Genomic DNA, 17,224 nt, shown 5'->3' on the forward strand with positions numbered 1-17,224 from the left:
AAAGAAGCCAGGGACAAGTGTTCAGGCCCTGAGTCCAAGGCCCAGGACTGGGACAAAAAAAAAAAAAAAGGAAGAAGAAGAAACACACTATTCTTGAATTTACTCTGGTAATAGTCTTGTCCCTGAGCACCACCCTGATTCAATACTCGCTGTTCCTTGTATGTTTCCTTTTCTTTCCTGGTTCTTGGACTTGAACATAGGGCCTGGATGCTGTCCTGGAGCCTCTTTCTGCTCAAGACTAGCACTCTACCACTTGAGCCACAGTACCACTTCAGGCTTTCTCTGAGTAGTTTATTGGAGATAAAGAGTCATCCTCACATCTCAGCCTCCTGAGTAGCTTGGATTCCAGGTAAGAACAACCAGAGCCAGCTCTTTGTATTTTTTCAACTCCTCAATCTTTAGTTTGAGCTTGCTTTGCACCACCCAAAGTGTCCTTTTCAGTTTTAAATAAGATAATGGCTTCACTAATCCCTCATCAAAAACATCCTTCCTTACCTCTTCTTTTCACTGTACCCTGGATGTAGTTTTTGTTTTGTTTATTTATTTATTTTGGCCAGTCCTGGGGCTTGGACTCAAGGCTTGAGCACTGTCCCTGGCTTCATTTTGCTCAAGGCTAGCACTCTACCACTTGAGCCACACCACTTCTGGCTGTTTTCTGTATATGTGGTGCTGAGGAATTGAACCCAGGGCTTCATGTATAGGAGGCAAGCACTCTTGCCACTAGGCCATATTCCCAGCCCATGTTTTGTTTTGTTTTGATTTTTGCTGGTAATGGGTTTGAATTCCAGGTCTGGTGCTTGCTCAGCTGGTGTTCTAGCACTTTAGCCATACTCCAGCCTGGCTTGGTTGTTTCTATATAAACTGCTTATTTGATGGTGAGATGATGTTTCTGCTCTTATTTTTTCTTTCCTTTCCCTTCACTTTCTTTTCCTCTTCCCGGCCTCCTTCTCACTTTCCTTTCTTCCTGAGAGACAAAGATTCACTGTGTAGCCTAGGCTGTTGTTAAACTATAGATCTTCCTGTCTCCAAGTCATAGGATTATAGGTGTGCATAACCACACCCAGCTCAAGCAGTGTTTTTAGTTTCTTTTGTTTTTGTGGTACTGGGGATCAAATCTACTGCCTTGAGTATGCTAGGCAGGGCTCTACATAGAACTACGTCTTCAGCCCTGGACTTCTTTGAGACAGGGTCTTGCTACAGAGATCAGGTTGGCTTTAGATTCACAATTCTGCTGTCTCCACTCCCAAATTCTGGATTAAAAGACCTGTACCATTATGCCTGGCTTTGGTTTTATCTTAATTTTTGCATTACCTAAAGTACCAAGTACATGGATAAAGGTCAATGAAATGTTCAGCCTCATTCAAAGAGAAAAGACTGAAGTGCATCAGAAAAATTGTCTTACATGTTGGCAAAGTAATTTTAAAGCATAATACAGAGGGAGAAAACTCAGAACTATTCCTTGCCTCTTTTGGAAGGAATATTCATTACATGTGAACACCTGCCTGCAAGTATTAACAAACAAATGAAAAGCTAGGGTGTACAGTCCTAATTTATTTCACAAGCAGCTGGCTTGTCTTACCCAAGGCTATAATGAACACTGTGGGGAAAATGCTTCTGCCTGACATTCCCCAAGTGTGTAATAACAGCCAAGTGTCAACCTGGAAGGACCACTCCTTCCTCTTGAGAGGGTCACAGAAGCAAAATAGGAAACCCCAGCTAAACTATACCTTCTCTGGGACTGTGCAAAGGCTCTCATGATATCATACAGAGGAACTGACAGGATTTCAAAGACCCTAGTTAAAAATAATTATTGTCTAGAATCTATTGTACTCATGGGCTGGGATGTAGCTCAGTGGCAAAGCACTTGCCTAACAAGTACACCAAAGTGCACCTTCCTAAGTTGGATCCTCAGTACCAAAAAAAGGAAAGACAAAAAAAAAAAAAAAAAAAAAGCAGGGGCTGGGAATGTGGCATAGCAGTAGAGTGCTTGTCTAGTATACATGAGCCCTTGGTTCAATTCCTCAGCACCACATAAACAGAAAAAGCCAGAAGTGGCGTTGTGGCTAAAGAGGTAGAGTGCTAGCCTTGAGCAAAAAGAAGCCAGGAACAGTGCTCAGACTCTGAGTCCCAAGTCCCAGAACTGGCAAAAAAACCAACAAAACAAAGAGAACACAGAGCTCAGCATGGCAATGGCACTGGCTGAGGACCTGAAGCAGGAAGAGGTGGATGGAGAAGGAGCTCACATGTGAATCGCCTCTCAGGCTTTCCACAAAGGTCAAGTATAGAGTGGGTGTGGGTCTAGGGAGAGGAGAAAGAAGGAGGAGGAGAAGGAAGAGGAGGCAGAGGCAGCTAAGGGCTAGAGTGAATCATGGCAGAGATGTTCTTTTGTTTTTCTTTTTTTTTTGCCAGTCCTGGGGCTTGGACTGAGCCTGAGCACTGTCCCTGGCTTCTCTTTGCTCACAGCTAGCACTCTGCCACTTGAGCCACAGCACCACTTCTGGCCTTTTCTATATATGTGGTGCTGAGGAATCTAATCCAGGGCTTCATGTATACAAGGTGAGCATTCTTGCCACTAGGCCATAGTGCCAGGCCCCGGCAGAGATGTTCTTAATTAGATTTTCTAAATTATGGGGAGTTTGCAAGCTGGGAAGGGCTTGCCCCAGGATTGGCAAAAAAAAAAAAAAAGGAACTGTACTCATTACCTGACTTATAAAATGGTAGCCTCACTGGATAATACCTTAGTAATAACATTAAAATTATACTTAAAAAAATTAACTTCCACTAGGCACTTGGGAGCTCACACCTATAATCCTACTCACTCAGGAGGCTAAGATCTGATCCCTGAAGCCAGCTTGGCAGGAAAGCCTGTGAGACTCTTTGTCTCCAATTAACTACCAAACAGCTAGATTAGAGCTGTGGTAAAAGTGGTAAAATGCTAACCTTGAGCAAAAAAAGCTCAGAGCCAGGACCCTGGCCCTCTGAGTTCAATTGCTAGAACCAGCACAAAACAAAGGAGGGGAGAGGCAGTAAAATATGGCTAAAAAATAAGATCAGGAAAAAATCAGAAGCAAAGAAACAAAGGAATGTTCAGGAAGAAATCAGGGAGATCCCTAAAAGGGGAGTTGCTAATAAAGATGCTTTAGGTTTATAAACTTATTTGTTGAATGGTAAACCTTTTTACAACTACTGAAAGAATATACATGTATACACACACACACACACACACACACACACACACACACACACACACACACAGTGCTAGGAGCACAAATTTTCTGGCTTTAACAGCTTCAAGCCTTCCAGAAACTTCAGCAAGGACAAATGGCTAAGCAAAGTGGTGCTTACCAGAGCACAGTCATCCCAAAGTACCCTTAAAGCAATTGAACAAGGTTTATCTTTATTCAGGTAGACCCACTTGCCCCTCCCACTCACATCTTCCGATTTAATTGCTCCTGCTTGAAATGCCTTTCAAAAAGGAAGAAAATACTTTCATTCCCTGGTAAGGGGGGAAAAATTACAAAAATGCAAAGTGTAGCTAAAATAAGACTTAGATTAACTGAGTTTCAGTTAACAACCCTGCCAAGTGGGGCCAGTCAAGCTTCTTCAAAGGCAGAAGACCAAACAGTTCACTAAGGCTCCCAGTGTCAGGCTACAGCCAGCAGTGGTAAACTGGATTGAAATCAATCCATGTCTTTTCCCAGGAGATTCCTCAATGAAAGTATTGTGTAAACAAGAGACATAGACATATTTTTCTGGTTATTAAGTCATTTTTAAAAATGACACAAGGAGTGAAATGAGGTGTACAAGGTGAGACAAAGCACAAACTAATGTGGTCTGACAACTGTTAATAGTTCAAGTGTTCTGACTGGAGGGAAACAGCAACACTGGCTTGAATAAAACTTTCAGACATTCTCCATGCCTTCTCTAACACGGGACTAGAAGAGCAAGAAGTTGGGATAAACAGTCAGTAAAATTTTATCAGCTTAAGACTAAAATTTGGAGGACAGTTTGATACACTGGCTGAGTATAGTGAAAACCAGGCAAGTGCTGATGTTCAGAATCAAAACAAGACTTTGGTTCCTAAGGAAAGCTATTTAGGAATATGACCATACAGCAATTACTCCTAAGATTACAAAGAACAAGAAAAAGAAAATTTTTCCAAAGAGAAAATGAATTGGCAGTAGAAGAGGCTTGCTTTCATTTTATTTTGCAGAGAAGTAGCTCCACGGCATGTTATAACTGACAAGGTGATGCCTTCCTGAGACCTGCTTTCACAGACAAAGGAAAAAGCATTAATGGCTTCAGAATCTTTAAGAGAAACTTTTAATGAGGGTATGTGTGTGTGTGAGAGAGAGAGTCCTGGGTCTTAATTCAGGGCCTGGGTGCTGTTCTTGAGCTATTTATTTGCTCAAGGCTAGTGCTCTACCATTTGAGTCACAGTTCTACTTCTGGCTTTTTTGGAGGTAAGGAGTCTCACAGACTTTCTAGTCCAGGCTGGCTTTGAATCTCAATCCCCAGTTCTACCCAGCCTTCTGGGTAGTTAGGATTTTAGGTGTGAGCCCCAAGCGCCTGGCATAAGATATTCCTTTTGTGTGTGTGCATATCCTGGGGCTTAAACTCAGGGCCAGGGCCTTAGTTCTTTTGCTCAAGGCTAGCACTCTATTACTTGAGCTTTAAGCACCACTTGGATTTTCTAGTGGTTAATTGGAGATAGGAATCTCACAGACTTATTTCCCTGCTTGGGCTGGCTTCAAACCATGATCTTCAGGTCTCAGCCTCTGGAATACCTAGGATTAGAGGTGTGAGCCATCAGTGCCCAGCTTTGAGAGGTATTTGTTTGTTTGTTTGCTTTTCCCCTCAAGGCTAGATCTCTGACACTTGAGCCACAGCTCTGCTTCTGTGCTTCTGGCTTTTTTTGGTGCTCAACTGGAGATAAGAGTTTCAGACTGGGTTGGGAATATGGCCTAGTGGCAAGAGTGCTTGCCTCCTATACATGAAAGCTCTGGGTTCGATTCCTCAGCACCACATATATAGAAAATAGCCAGAAGTGGCGCTGTGGCTCAAGTGGCAGAGTGCTAGCCTTGAGCAAAAAGAAGCCAGGGACAGTGCTCAGGCTCTGAGTTCAAGACCCAGGACTGGCCAAAAAAAAAAAAGTTTTAGACTTTCTTGCCTGGGTTGGCTTCAAACTACCATCCTCAGATCTCAGCTTCCTGAATACCTAGGAGTCTGGCTATGGGATAGTCTTTTTACTTCAATTTATCAAGAGAAAAAGAGAGCTAAACATACTTAGTACAAGTATTTTCCATACATCACCTTAATCCATTTTCAAATAACATTATGAAAACTGAAACAGAGATAAGGAGAACTTCCCAAAGTAACACCATCGTTTAAGGATGGAATGAACCTAGGCCATTTTAAATTAAAGCTACAGCATTCTTTACACATACCACTATATCCACTTGCCTGAATGTCAAGGTCTGCCCACAGAAGTAGGTTGGAGCACTGGAGTACAGAACACCAGAGGCTTCAGAATCATTCCGGAGGGCTATATTTCTTCGACTGCTCAGACTGTACCCCTCAAAGCCAGCTGTCCACTCTTTCCGAAAGCAAATATATTCAACGTTATTAGAATCTTTTCAGGGACAACTTCAACACAGACACACTAAATGAACCAGGAAGTGAAAGTGAGTGTCATAGTGGTTTTGGCTATGTTTAACAAAACAGAATACTCAGGAATAAGGTACCATAGTTTGTCCCCCAAATTACAAACAAACAAACCATTTGGCATATTGGTACATAATTCTGGCATGGAAAAATCAAACAACTGTTACCTCTGACCTAATAAAATCATGGTACAAATTTGTTTGAGCTAGAGAAGAGCATGCTACACAAATGCACAAGGCCCGGGGTTCAATGTCCCATACCACATTAAAAAAAATGTTCCCCACCACCACATATATAGAAAAAGCTGGAAGTGGCACTGTGGCTCAAGAGGTAGAGTGCTAGCCTTGAGCAAAAAGAAGCCAGGGACAGTGCATAGGCCCTGAGTCCATGCCCCAGGACTGGCAACAAAAACAAAACAAATAAAAAAAAATGTAGCCAGATGTCTGGAGTCCCAGTTACCTGAGAGGCTGAAACAGGGGAATAGGCTGAGCCCAGGAACTGAAGGCCAACCTGGGACACATAGAAAGATAAGGAGACACTAAAATAAATAAATAAATAAAATAATAATAATGAGGGAGAGAGACTTATTTTAAATAATAAAACTTTTAAGAATATTCCCCTAGCCACCTTATTGAGGGCTTGGAAAAATCAGTGTCCTGTGCAGTATTTTCAACCTTGGTTTTAGGTTGTGCAAAGAATCTATGTAGCATTAGTTTTGAACTCTAAAGTTAAGAACTAATGAAAACTAAGATCAAAGGAAGTAGTTTGAGAAAGAGACATGATTCATATTCTTCTCATCAGTTCAGGATTTACCCTGAGGAAAAAACTGATGAGCATGCTACTCATAGCATAGAATATAAATATTCCTCTACATAAGTAAGCTCAAGGAATGAGAAGAAAAGAGCATACCGTGTGGTACCAGTGTGGAATGACCTATCTGGGGGACACTCCAAGGACTCCACTCTTGCCGGCCATCTCCACGGGCGCAGACTCTGAACTGGTAATCGACATTGGGGTCTATATGTAATACTATGAATTCAGTTTCTGAACCTACATAGACATCTTCAAAATGATTTGAAGTGCATTTACGGAACTGGAGCCTGTAATCTTGGGCTGTAAAGTCGTCATCCACCTAAAAAGAAAGGTTTTCTGTTGAGTAAAAACTAGAGAACAAGTGGAAACATTCTGGACCCAAGCAGATAGGCCCAAGAACTGAATATGACCTATGCTGGATGGAGAAGACCAAAAGAAACATACCATTACTATTTTTCCATCCATCCATTTATTGCCAGTCCTGGGGTTTGGACTCAGTCTGAACGCTGTCCTTGGCTTACTTTTTGCTCAGGCTAGCACTCTACTGCTTGAGCCACAGGGCTACTTCTGGCCTTTTCTATATATGTGGTGTTGAGGATTCAAACCCAAAGCTTCACGTATGCTAGGCAAGCATACACTCTTACCACTAGGCCATATTTTGTGGTTGTATTAGCCTTGGCTTACTCAGCTGGGGCTCTACCATTTAAGACACACCTCCACCTTAAGCTACTTCTGCAATTCTAAATTCCATACCTTACACCACCGTACTATGATTCCTCCAGGTTTTTCTATTAGTTCTTCTATCTGTACTGGTGGGCGAGATGTTACTGTTCCATGCTTAAAAATGTGGTCTTTCACTATGTTAAGAATTGAATCATCCAACTGAGCAGATAAACAAGGCACATCAACCAATAAAGGCACTTCTGGTAAGCTGAGGAAACAAAGCACATGTATTTAAGAAACTTTTAACTTAAGAGTTGAAAACATAAGAAATGCTTTAGTTCAGTTACACGTTAGAAGGACCCCGAATTCCCCCCCAAAATAATGCTCAAGGTAACAGGGAGCTTTGCAGTGTGGGGCTTTCTTCAATCTTTATGTTATATAAAGATCATCTTCCTAGGTAAATAAGCAAGGCAGAAAATTGGAATTTAGGAGTGATGGTGCCTGCTATAATCCTAGCACTCCTGAGGTTCAGACAATAAGATTACAAGCTCAAGGCCAGCCTGAACTATACAAAAAGATCCTGTCTCAAAAAAAAAAAAGGCAGAAAATTAGTAAAGATCATTACTGCAAGTTGTCAAGTCTATACCCAAAGATCTGGTTTACTGAATGTTGTAGAGCTGACTTCATTTTGTTTTTTTTTTTTTTGTTTTTTTTTGGCCAGTCCTGGGCCTTGGACTCAGGGCCTGAGCACTGTCCCTGGCTTCTTCCCGCTCAAGGCTAGCACTCTGCCACTTGAGCCACAGCGCCGCTTCTGGCCGTTTTCTGCATATGTGGTGCTGGGGAATCGAACCTAGGGCCTCGTGTATCCGAGGCAGGCACTCTTGCCACTAGGCTATATCCCCAGCCCGAGCTGACTTCATTTTGATTAGGGAAACATGGTAGGAAATGTTGGGGGCAGTAGATTAGGTCAACCCTACCTCAAAATTCTGCTTTTGTAAATGGCTTGCCTAATTTGTTTGTTGCTTGCTCTACCCCCTGCATCAACTCCCTACATCTGTGCTACACTTTTACATTTATAAACCCCAATTTGAGGCCTGTTCGGGGTTTCTGTGGCAGCTCCTGAGTCTGCACTGTGTTGGGTCTGAACTGTGTCCCTGGCCGGTCAGCCTGCTTTTCACTGTGGCAGTTTCACCTCCCGAGTCTGTGCTGCATCCCTGGCTGGTCAGTTCGCTTTATGCTTCCCCAATAAATCCATCTTTTTGCTTGAGACTGTCTCTGAGTGATGGACTCTTGGAGCGACAGGGACTCCCCTCCCTTAAGCCCCATAACATTGAAGTGACTCAGTTTCAATGATATATATATATATATATACATATATATATATAATTTTTTTCTTCTGCAGGGGCTATGTCATAATCTTTTCTGTAGCATTGTGTGTTGCTATACTCAAGAACAAAAACACTTTAAATTGAACATTGGAACTGTAGTTACTGTTACTGTAGTAACACTATGCCAACACAATCACAACTATTTCACAGTGATACTGAAGAGTGAAAGCTTGAAAAAAATATATTCCTTTCATCTGACTCTTTAACAGAGGGAAAAAAGGAGACAATGTTTAAACACTTAAACCCAAGTCCAAATGACAAACTCTTTTACCTGTCCAACTGGATGTGGGAAGCCTTTTTGGCAAAGCTCCACAGTTTTTCATTCTGTTCTTCTATCCCACCAAGAATGGCAATCTCACCTAAGTGTAACAAAATCAGTACAGTGAAAAATGGCCACACCAGAAAGTAACCAATACAATTTGTGTCTATATATGTGTCCCCAGTTCTCTTACAAATAATTCCTGCTAGAAGTCATACGATAGAGGGAAAAACTAGGAGACACCAAGGGAAGAGGTGGCAAAAAGAAATGTACTCATTACCTGACTTATGTAACTATAACCCCTTTAGTATTTTACCTTTATAGTAACAATTTTTTAAAAAGGAAGTCATGCCACTGTTAAATTTCCAAAAGACAAAACTAGGAGACTATTTTAGTTGCACACTAGTGGCTCATATCTATAGTCCTAGTTACTCAGAGGCTAAGACTGGAGGATTGAGTTTGATGTGAGCCAGAGAAGTCCATAGGACTCTTACATCTACTTAACTACCAAAATGCTGAGCCACTGGCTCAAGTGGCAAAGAACCAGCTATAAGCAAGAAGGATAGCACTCTGCCACTTGAGCCACAGCGCCACTTCTGGCCATTTTCTATATATGTAGTGCTGGGGAATCGAACCCAGGGCTTCATGTATATGAGTCAGGCACTCTTGCCACTAGGCCATAGTCCCAGCCTCCTACAGAATCTTTAATAGGAACAAAATACTATCCTCATAGGAACAATAGGACACACAAGGTCTTAAAAAGCCAAATGAATGCCTGACCTTGGTGGCTCATGCCTGTAATCCTAGCTACTAAGGAGGCTAAGATTTAAGGATGAGGATTCAAAGTCAGCCCAGGTAGTAAAGTACATGACACTCCTTTTTTTTTTTTGCCCGTCCTGGGGCTTGAACTCAGGGCCTGAGCACTGTCCCTGGCTTCTTTTTGCTCAAGGCTAGCACTCTGCCACTTGAGCCACAGCACCACTTCTTTTCTATATATGTGGTGCTGAGGAATTGAACCTAGGGCTTCATGTATACTCTTGCCACTAGGCCATATTCCAAGCCCCTACATGAGACTCTTATATCCAATAACCTACAAAAAGGCCAGAAGTAGAGCTGTTGCTCAAGTGGTAGAACTCTAGTGTTGAGCAAAAAGAAAGTTGAGTGACATCGCCCAAGCCCTGAGTTCAAGCCCTACAACTGGCAAAATACAAAAACAAAGACAAATGATGCGGTTAAGATGTCCCAGAGAGAACACCATATATTAGGTCAGAAATTACTCAACAGAACAATAAAAAGGAAATGCAGTACAATGGGTATGAAAATGAACAACTTCTAGGGCTGGGAATGTGGCGTAGTGGTAGAGTGCTTACCTAGCATGCATAAAGCCTTGGGTTCAATTCCTCAGTACCACATAGACAGAAAAAGCTGGAAGTGGCGCTGCTCAGTTGGTAAAGTGCCAGCCTTGAGCACAGAGAGGCTCGGGGACTGTGCCTAGGCCCTGAGTTCAAGTTGGGGGGGGGGAGAGATCGAGAAAGAGAAGAAAGGGAGGGAGGGGGGAGGGAGGGGGGAGGGAGGGAGGAGGGGAGGGAGGGAAGGAATGAACAACTTCTAAATCCTCCATTGTACTGAAAAACACTGCCAAAACACTTCCCCACCTCAATGCACCCTGCAAAAAGTTACTAAAGATTCTCTTCACCCCCCGCCCCCCACCAAAAACAGGAGTCTGGCATCAGTAGTCTGCAATCCTATCTAGAGACCTAAGTTACAGGCTGAGATCCATAGGATCCACTTGAAGCCAGCTAGAGGCAAAGAAACCTGAGAGTCTCTATCTCCAAAATAACAAGCAAAAAAGCAGGGCTGGAGGTATAGCTCAGTGGTAGAGCATCAGCTGAGCAAGCAAGCCAAGCCAGTGGGAGACCCTGGGGTCAAACTCCAGTATTACCAGAAAGAAAGAGAAAACTACCCAGAAAAACAGAAACATACTGAGTACTACACTGCCTCAAAATTCCATAAATAAATTTTGTCCCTTCGGAGGAAGTTAGAAATTAAAAATTATTTTTGAAGTAGAAAACAAATTTCAAGCACCATGTGCTATAACAAATATGTATTTGCCCCCCCAAGGACTTATTTTCTAAAATGAAAACAGTCCTCGGGATGATGAACACTTCTGACCTATGCTGACCTATTTCTGAGCTTGTTTCCAAATCCAAAGCCTCCAGAGAAAGACATTCTGTGGTCTTGCTAAAAAGAATTTTCTCAAAGGCACTATTATGGTCAGTGAAAAATAAAAACTTCTCACTGACAATTTTAACTAGCATGTGAAGTTAACACTAACACCATACTCAAAGGAGATCAAAAGGCAACTAACTTCCTGCTGGAGTGACAGACATAGGAGCTATCCATACATTTTATCCTATGCCACCCACATTGCTCATTCTGTGGGATGGATGGAATTTAATCTCCTTCTTGTGCTCCCTTTTCCCCAAGTGCCCTGTGAATACTGGCATCCCTTGGTGTTCTGCTCTCTGACACCAGTTCTTCCCATATTATACAGTAGCTCTTTTTTTTGTTTTTTACTTACTCCATGGATTTGGATTAAATGCATAAAAACACTGTGATTCTGACACTTTAAGGACCCAAAATGAAATACCAAAGTCTCCCATAAAACCTCTGTTCTTTCTTCATCTCCTGTGTCAATAAATGGCATCACCATTGACCTGATCATTCAAAACCAGACTGGTTTTCATCACTTCAAATCCTTCCTTTCCCCCTTTATTTTATACTCACGTAATTATCCATAACTAACCAATAATTTTATCTCCAGAAAACTTTTTTTGGTCCGTCCTGGGGCTTGCACTCTGGGCCTCGGCTCTATCTCTGAGCTTCTTTTGCTCAAGAGTAGTGCTCTACTACTTGAGCCACAGTGTTACTTCTAGCTCTTTCTGAGCAGTTTATTGGAGATAGACTCTCTCAGCCTCCTGAGAAGCTAGAATTTCAGGCATGAGTCACCAGCATCTGGCTTCAACAGATCCTCAAATCTGCTATTCACTCCAAACCTGATGTCACTTCTGCTTGGCCTCAGGGTCATCTCTTTTTGTTGGTATGCTTTGTAAATTTCTTTTTGATTTTCCCCCAACATATTGAAGATTATTATTTAAATTCTAACTTTCTTTTCTTTTCTTTTTTTTTTTTGCTAGTCCTGGGGCTTGAGCTCAGGGCCTGGCACTGTCCCTGAGCTTCTTTTGCTCAAGGATAGCACTCTACCACTAGAGCCACAGCACCACTTCAGGCTTTTTTGGTTTATGTGGTGCTGAGGAATTAAACCCAGGGCTTCATGCATGTTCCGCAAGCATTCTACCACTAAGCCACAGTCTCAGCCTAAATTCTAACTCTCTGCAGTAAACATATATTGCTTACATAGAGAAGAAAATAATTTTCTGTCTTTTAAAGTAACAAGTACTCACTATATGAACCTTATCAATTATATAGAACAGAATAAATTATTAGGGCTGGGAATATGGCCTAGTGGCAAGAGAGCCTGCCTCATATACATGAAGCCCTGGGTTCAATTCCCCAGTACCACATATATGGAAAACAGCCAGAAAGTGGTGCTGTGGCTCAAGTGGTAGAGTGCTAGCCTTGAGCAAAAAGAAGCCAGGGACAGTGCTCAGGCCCTGAGTCCAAGGCCCAGGACTGGCAAAAAAAAAAAAAAGTAACTCAGAATAAATTATTAATTATAGAAATATATGTTATAAATTTATAAATCATAGAACAGAATAAAGACCCAAATTTCTTGTAATCCCATAGCCTAGAGTAAGTCACTGCTAATATGTTGGGCTGTTTTCATACATTTATTTATTTATTTATTTGAGACAAGGTGTCTTGCTGTATGTAACTCAGGTTGGCCTGGAACCTGAAATGCAGGCCAGCTTGAAACTTGGAATCATTCTACATCTACCTCCTGAGTGCTGGATTACACATGTAATCCACTATGCCTGGGTTTGAACCAAGGGTCTTGTGTTTGCTAAGCAGGCACTCTATCACTTGAGTCATGGCCCCACAAGTTTTCCTTTTAATAATTTAATTTTTTATGAATTTCAGAAAGGTAGTACAAGAAGGTTACAGCTTAACTTATCCATCTTAGTGTCCAGGTGAATTTCTTCAAGCTTTGTGGGATTCCTACGGAAAACTACCCTGTACTTTTCTAGACAGACTGAAGCACTTCTTCCTCTGTGAAGTCTTAGATCTCACTTGTCATGTCTATCTTCTCTCACTGAGCTAGGAATCCCAAAGAACAGAACTGCTATTGTTTCATTTAATGTACCTGAGAGAGACCTATGTTAAAGTAGGAAGATCCATGTGAAGCAAGGGATACAATAAGGCAAAACCTGGGCATGACCTAACCAAAAAATCTGGTTCAAGATAGAAACATAAGAACCTATGTTTTACCAGGTACCAGTGGCTCACACTTGTAATGCTAGATATTCAGGAGGCTGAGAAAGGCAGAAATAGAGGAGTGGTTCAAGCCCTCAGCTTGAAGCTCGTGGGCAGTGCCCAGGCCCTGAGTTCAAGCTCTAGGACAGGTACTAAAAACAAAAAAATCAAAACAAGACAAAATCTAAGTTTCAGAAATAAACCAAGCAAGATTAAGAATGTGGCTTAGTGGTAGAGTACTTGCCTAGCATGCATAAAGCCCTGGGTTCAATTCCTCAGTACCCATAAACAGAAAAGGCCAGAGTTCAATTTCTCAATATCATATAAACAAAAAAAGCCAGAAATGGCACCATGGCTCAAGTGGTAGAGCACTAGTCTTGAGCAAAAACTGGTCAAGAACAGTGCTCAGGCCTCTGAGTTCAAGTCCCAGGATTGGCAAGAGGAAGGGAGGGAGGGAGGGAGGGAGGGAGGGAGGGAGGGAGGGAGGGAGGGAGGGAGGGAGGGAGGGAGGGAGGAAGGAAGGAAGGAAGGAAGGAAGGAAGGAAGGAAGGAAGGAAGGAAGGAAGGAAGGAAGGAAGAAAGGAAGAAAGGCAGGCAGGCAGGCAGGCAGAGAAACCAATCATTATAACATTTTCAAAGAGACAGAGATTTAAGTTCTATAAACTATGTACACTGAAAAATATTTCAACAAATTCAAAATGACCTTAAAACTTATGTTAACAAGGAATAAGGACTAGAGTCAAAGAACCATTTGGGAAAAAAATTATTTACTTTATATTTTGTAAATGATTTGAATCAGTACTTCAATCATACTTACCCTGGGATACTTCAGGTCTGTCATCTTATATTACAAACTCTCTCAAGAAAGAAACATCCCAGGGACCCTACAGATGTCAAGAAGCCAGCTGGTATCTTGACACATCAGCCCAGTGTCAATCTGAATGAACCACATTTAACAGGCTCCCTGGACTCCCACCTTCTCGGACCAGGTCCTCTGCCGTGGTAACTCCATGTTCTATCAGCTTCTGGCAGTCATCTAGTGGTTTAATGGTCTCCTGTTCAATGATGTCCACCTGTTGCAAAAGGGTCACCAATCGCTCATCCAGGAGCTTCCCAAGGGTTCCCTTTAAGTCATTAAAGTGCTGTTTGAGCACATCCCTTGTCTGTGATGCACTTTCTTTGATCTAGAAAGAAATTGGAAAAAAAAAGCTCAAATTTTGAATATCTGGGAAAATTTAAGTCACAGGCATCTCCAAAATTATCTAAACATTCAGCACAACTTTTATCTTCCATTCATTATAAAAAGAAAGTGTTGGGGCTTCACATGTGTGAAGCCCTGGGTTTGATTCCTCAGCACCACATAGACAGAAAAAGCTGGAAGTAGTGCTGTGTGCTAGCCTTGAGCAAAAGCAGCTCAGGGACAATGCCCCCCCCCCCCAAAAAAAAAAAACACACACAAAAAGTTTTGTTGTTGTTCTTGTGCTAGTCCTGGGGCTTAAACTCAGGGCCTATGTGAGGTCCTTGAACTTTTGCTCAAGGCTAGCACCCTACCACTTGAGCCACAGCTTCACTTCCAGCTTTTTTGATGGTTAATTGGAGATAAGAGTCTGAGGGACTTTTCCTGCCTGGGCTAGCTTCAAAAGGTGATCCTCAGATCTCAGCCTTCTGAATAGTTAGTAATATAGCCACCAGTGCCCAAACCTATTCTTCCTTTTTTAAACTATATTTAAACTTTTGAACTATATTCCATTGTCTATACATACATCTTCTATCAGTAACACACCAAATGTGATTAATTTGTAATCTACAGAACTACAAAGATCTGGTCACTATGCCAGAAAGGACTCAAGACCTAGTTCCACTGTTCCACAAACTAATGTTAACTTAGTTAACAGAGGCTTTAATTTTCTAATTTGTCAACTCAGTATAATTAATGGCAATTTCATGGAGTGGCTGTGAAGAGTAATTGAAACTTATGTACTGTGTTTAGTAAAGTTAACTTGCACATTGTTGATCTCAATAAATAAATGTTAGGAATTATTCCTATGCCGAGTGTGGTGGTACAGGCCTGTAATCCCAGCACTTAGAAGCCTGATACAAGATAGTAAATTCAAGGCTAGCCTAGACTACATGGCAAGATCTTGTGTCTAAAAAACAAAAACAAAAAAGAAAGAAAAGCAGGAATTATTACTTGTACAATGTAGTTCTTATCAATAAAATGTTTTGGTACAAAAAAATTATGGGGGCCAGGAGTTCAGCTCAGTGGTACAGTACTTGTCTGGAATCCATGAAGCCCTGGGTTCAAATCCTTCATACCACAAACACAGAAAAAGCCAGAAGTGGCGCTGTGGTTCCGGTGGTACAGTGCTAGCCTTGAGCAAAAGAGCTCAAACACAGTGCCCAGGCCCTAAGTTTAAGCCCCAGGACTGGCAAAAAAAAAAAAAAAAAAAAATTACAAAGGGATTAAAATTCATTTTACTGAAAGCACAGAAAGCGTACTAGCAATCTACACATAAAAAAAAAATTGACCTCACGAATAAAATGCCCTCATTATACTAAAAGAAAATTAAGAATTTACTTATAACTTTCTTTTTTGACTCATAGGAGGCAGAACTTGAACAATGAATTAATTCTTTTTGAATCCTGGTGCTTTTTATCACTCTGGATGGGAAACTTACAGATCTTCTTTACAGAAAGACAAATAACCCAGACTCTAAAGGAAAAATATTGGCAGGCACTGGTGGCTCACAACTGTAATCCTAGCTACTCAGAAGGCTGAGATCTGGTGATTAGGGTTCAAAACCAGTCCTGGTGGGAAAGTCTATGGAACTCTTATCTGCAATTAACCACTCCCACCCCCCCATCCCCACATACACCTGGAAGTGGCACTGTGGCTCAAAGTGGCAGAGCACTATCCTTAAGCAAAAGAGCTCAGGGACAGCATCCAGGCCCTGAGTTCAAGCCCTATGACTCCCCCCGACCAAATCAAATCAATAAATAAAAGAATGAAAAAAATTCAATCTCAAAAGCTTACAAGTTCCTTCAGATCCCAGCCATGACTGCCTATAGGAGTAATCACAAAACTTTTTTCAGAAAAGAATGATGTAGGCTGCCTGTTATAATTCAGATTGCAGGGTACATCTCAGATTGAATGAAGCAGAAGCTTGGAGGAAGACTATACAGTAAGGTCACAATTAAAGAGACATACTGCTCTCAATCTAAAGAACTTTGTCCTGGAAGATATGACAAAAAATATCTTTACATCTCACATATATCTTAAAAACAAAAGGGATGTTCCTATAGCCACTAACATTTTTCCTCCCTAGTACTGGAGACTGAATTCAGGGTCAGTCAGGGTCTTGAGCATACTAGGCAAGCACTGTGTGAATTGAGCCATGCCCCCAAACCACATTTTTATTTGGTTTGTTTGTGCTAGTACTGGGGCTGGGACTCAGGGCCTTGTATAATTGTTTGCCTATTTCTGCTCAAGGCTGGTGTTCTACTATTTCTAGCTTTTTACTGGTAAGTTGGAAATATGTCTCTTGGATTTGTCTATTTGGACTGGCTTCAAACTAAGAGGTGTTGGTTGGGAATGTGGCTTATTGGTAGAGTGCTTGCCTAGCATGCATGAAGCCCTGGGTTCGATTCCTCAGTACCACATAAACAGAAAAACCAGAAGTGGTGCTGTGGCTCAAGTGGTAGAGTGCTAGCATTGAACAAAAGAAGTTTAGGGACAGGTGCCCAGGCCTTGAGTTCAAGCCCCAAGACTGGCAAAAAAACAAAACAAAAACCAAAGCCCCAAAACAAAGAGATGTGGCTCAAGTGGAAGAGTGCCAATCTTGAGTGAAAAATCTGAGTATGTACCCTGGTCCTGAGTTCAACACACACACACACACACACACACACACACAGATTAGTAAGGAGAGAAAGGAGATAGCGAGTGATGGAGGGGCGGAATCTGATCAAGGTACATTACTGAATATATGGACATGTCAAAATGCAC

At 41.8% G+C, this 17,224-nt stretch overlaps 1 protein-coding gene and 1 long non-coding RNA gene across 2 annotated transcripts in view; one reads left to right on the forward strand and one right to left on the reverse strand.

The window, feature by feature from the left end:
- Nucleotides 1-17,224, reverse strand: part of Crlf3 (cytokine receptor like factor 3) — a 39,536-nt gene that overhangs the window by 5,725 nt on the left and 16,587 nt on the right. The window contains exons 2-6 of the mRNA XM_048367358.1: nucleotides 14,198-14,405; nucleotides 8,800-8,887; nucleotides 7,231-7,408; nucleotides 6,574-6,796; nucleotides 5,464-5,596 (exon numbers count right to left, since the gene is read on the reverse strand). Coding sequence (XP_048223315.1) covers nucleotides 5,464-5,596; nucleotides 6,574-6,796; nucleotides 7,231-7,408; nucleotides 8,800-8,887; nucleotides 14,198-14,405 — 830 coding nt within the window. The remainder of the gene's footprint in view (nucleotides 1-5,463; nucleotides 5,597-6,573; nucleotides 6,797-7,230; nucleotides 7,409-8,799; nucleotides 8,888-14,197; nucleotides 14,406-17,224) is intronic.
- LOC125366564 lies at nucleotides 8,317-14,642 on the forward strand. Its single transcript, XR_007213867.1, has 3 exons — nucleotides 8,317-8,475; nucleotides 10,143-10,149; nucleotides 14,632-14,642. It is a non-coding gene; the product is annotated as an uncharacterized LOC125366564 (long non-coding RNA).

The sequence above is a fragment of the Perognathus longimembris genome, chromosome 17, assembly GCF_023159225.1.
Source record: "Perognathus longimembris pacificus isolate PPM17 chromosome 17, ASM2315922v1, whole genome shotgun sequence".
Taxonomy (NCBI): domain Eukaryota; kingdom Metazoa; phylum Chordata; class Mammalia; order Rodentia; family Heteromyidae; genus Perognathus; species Perognathus longimembris.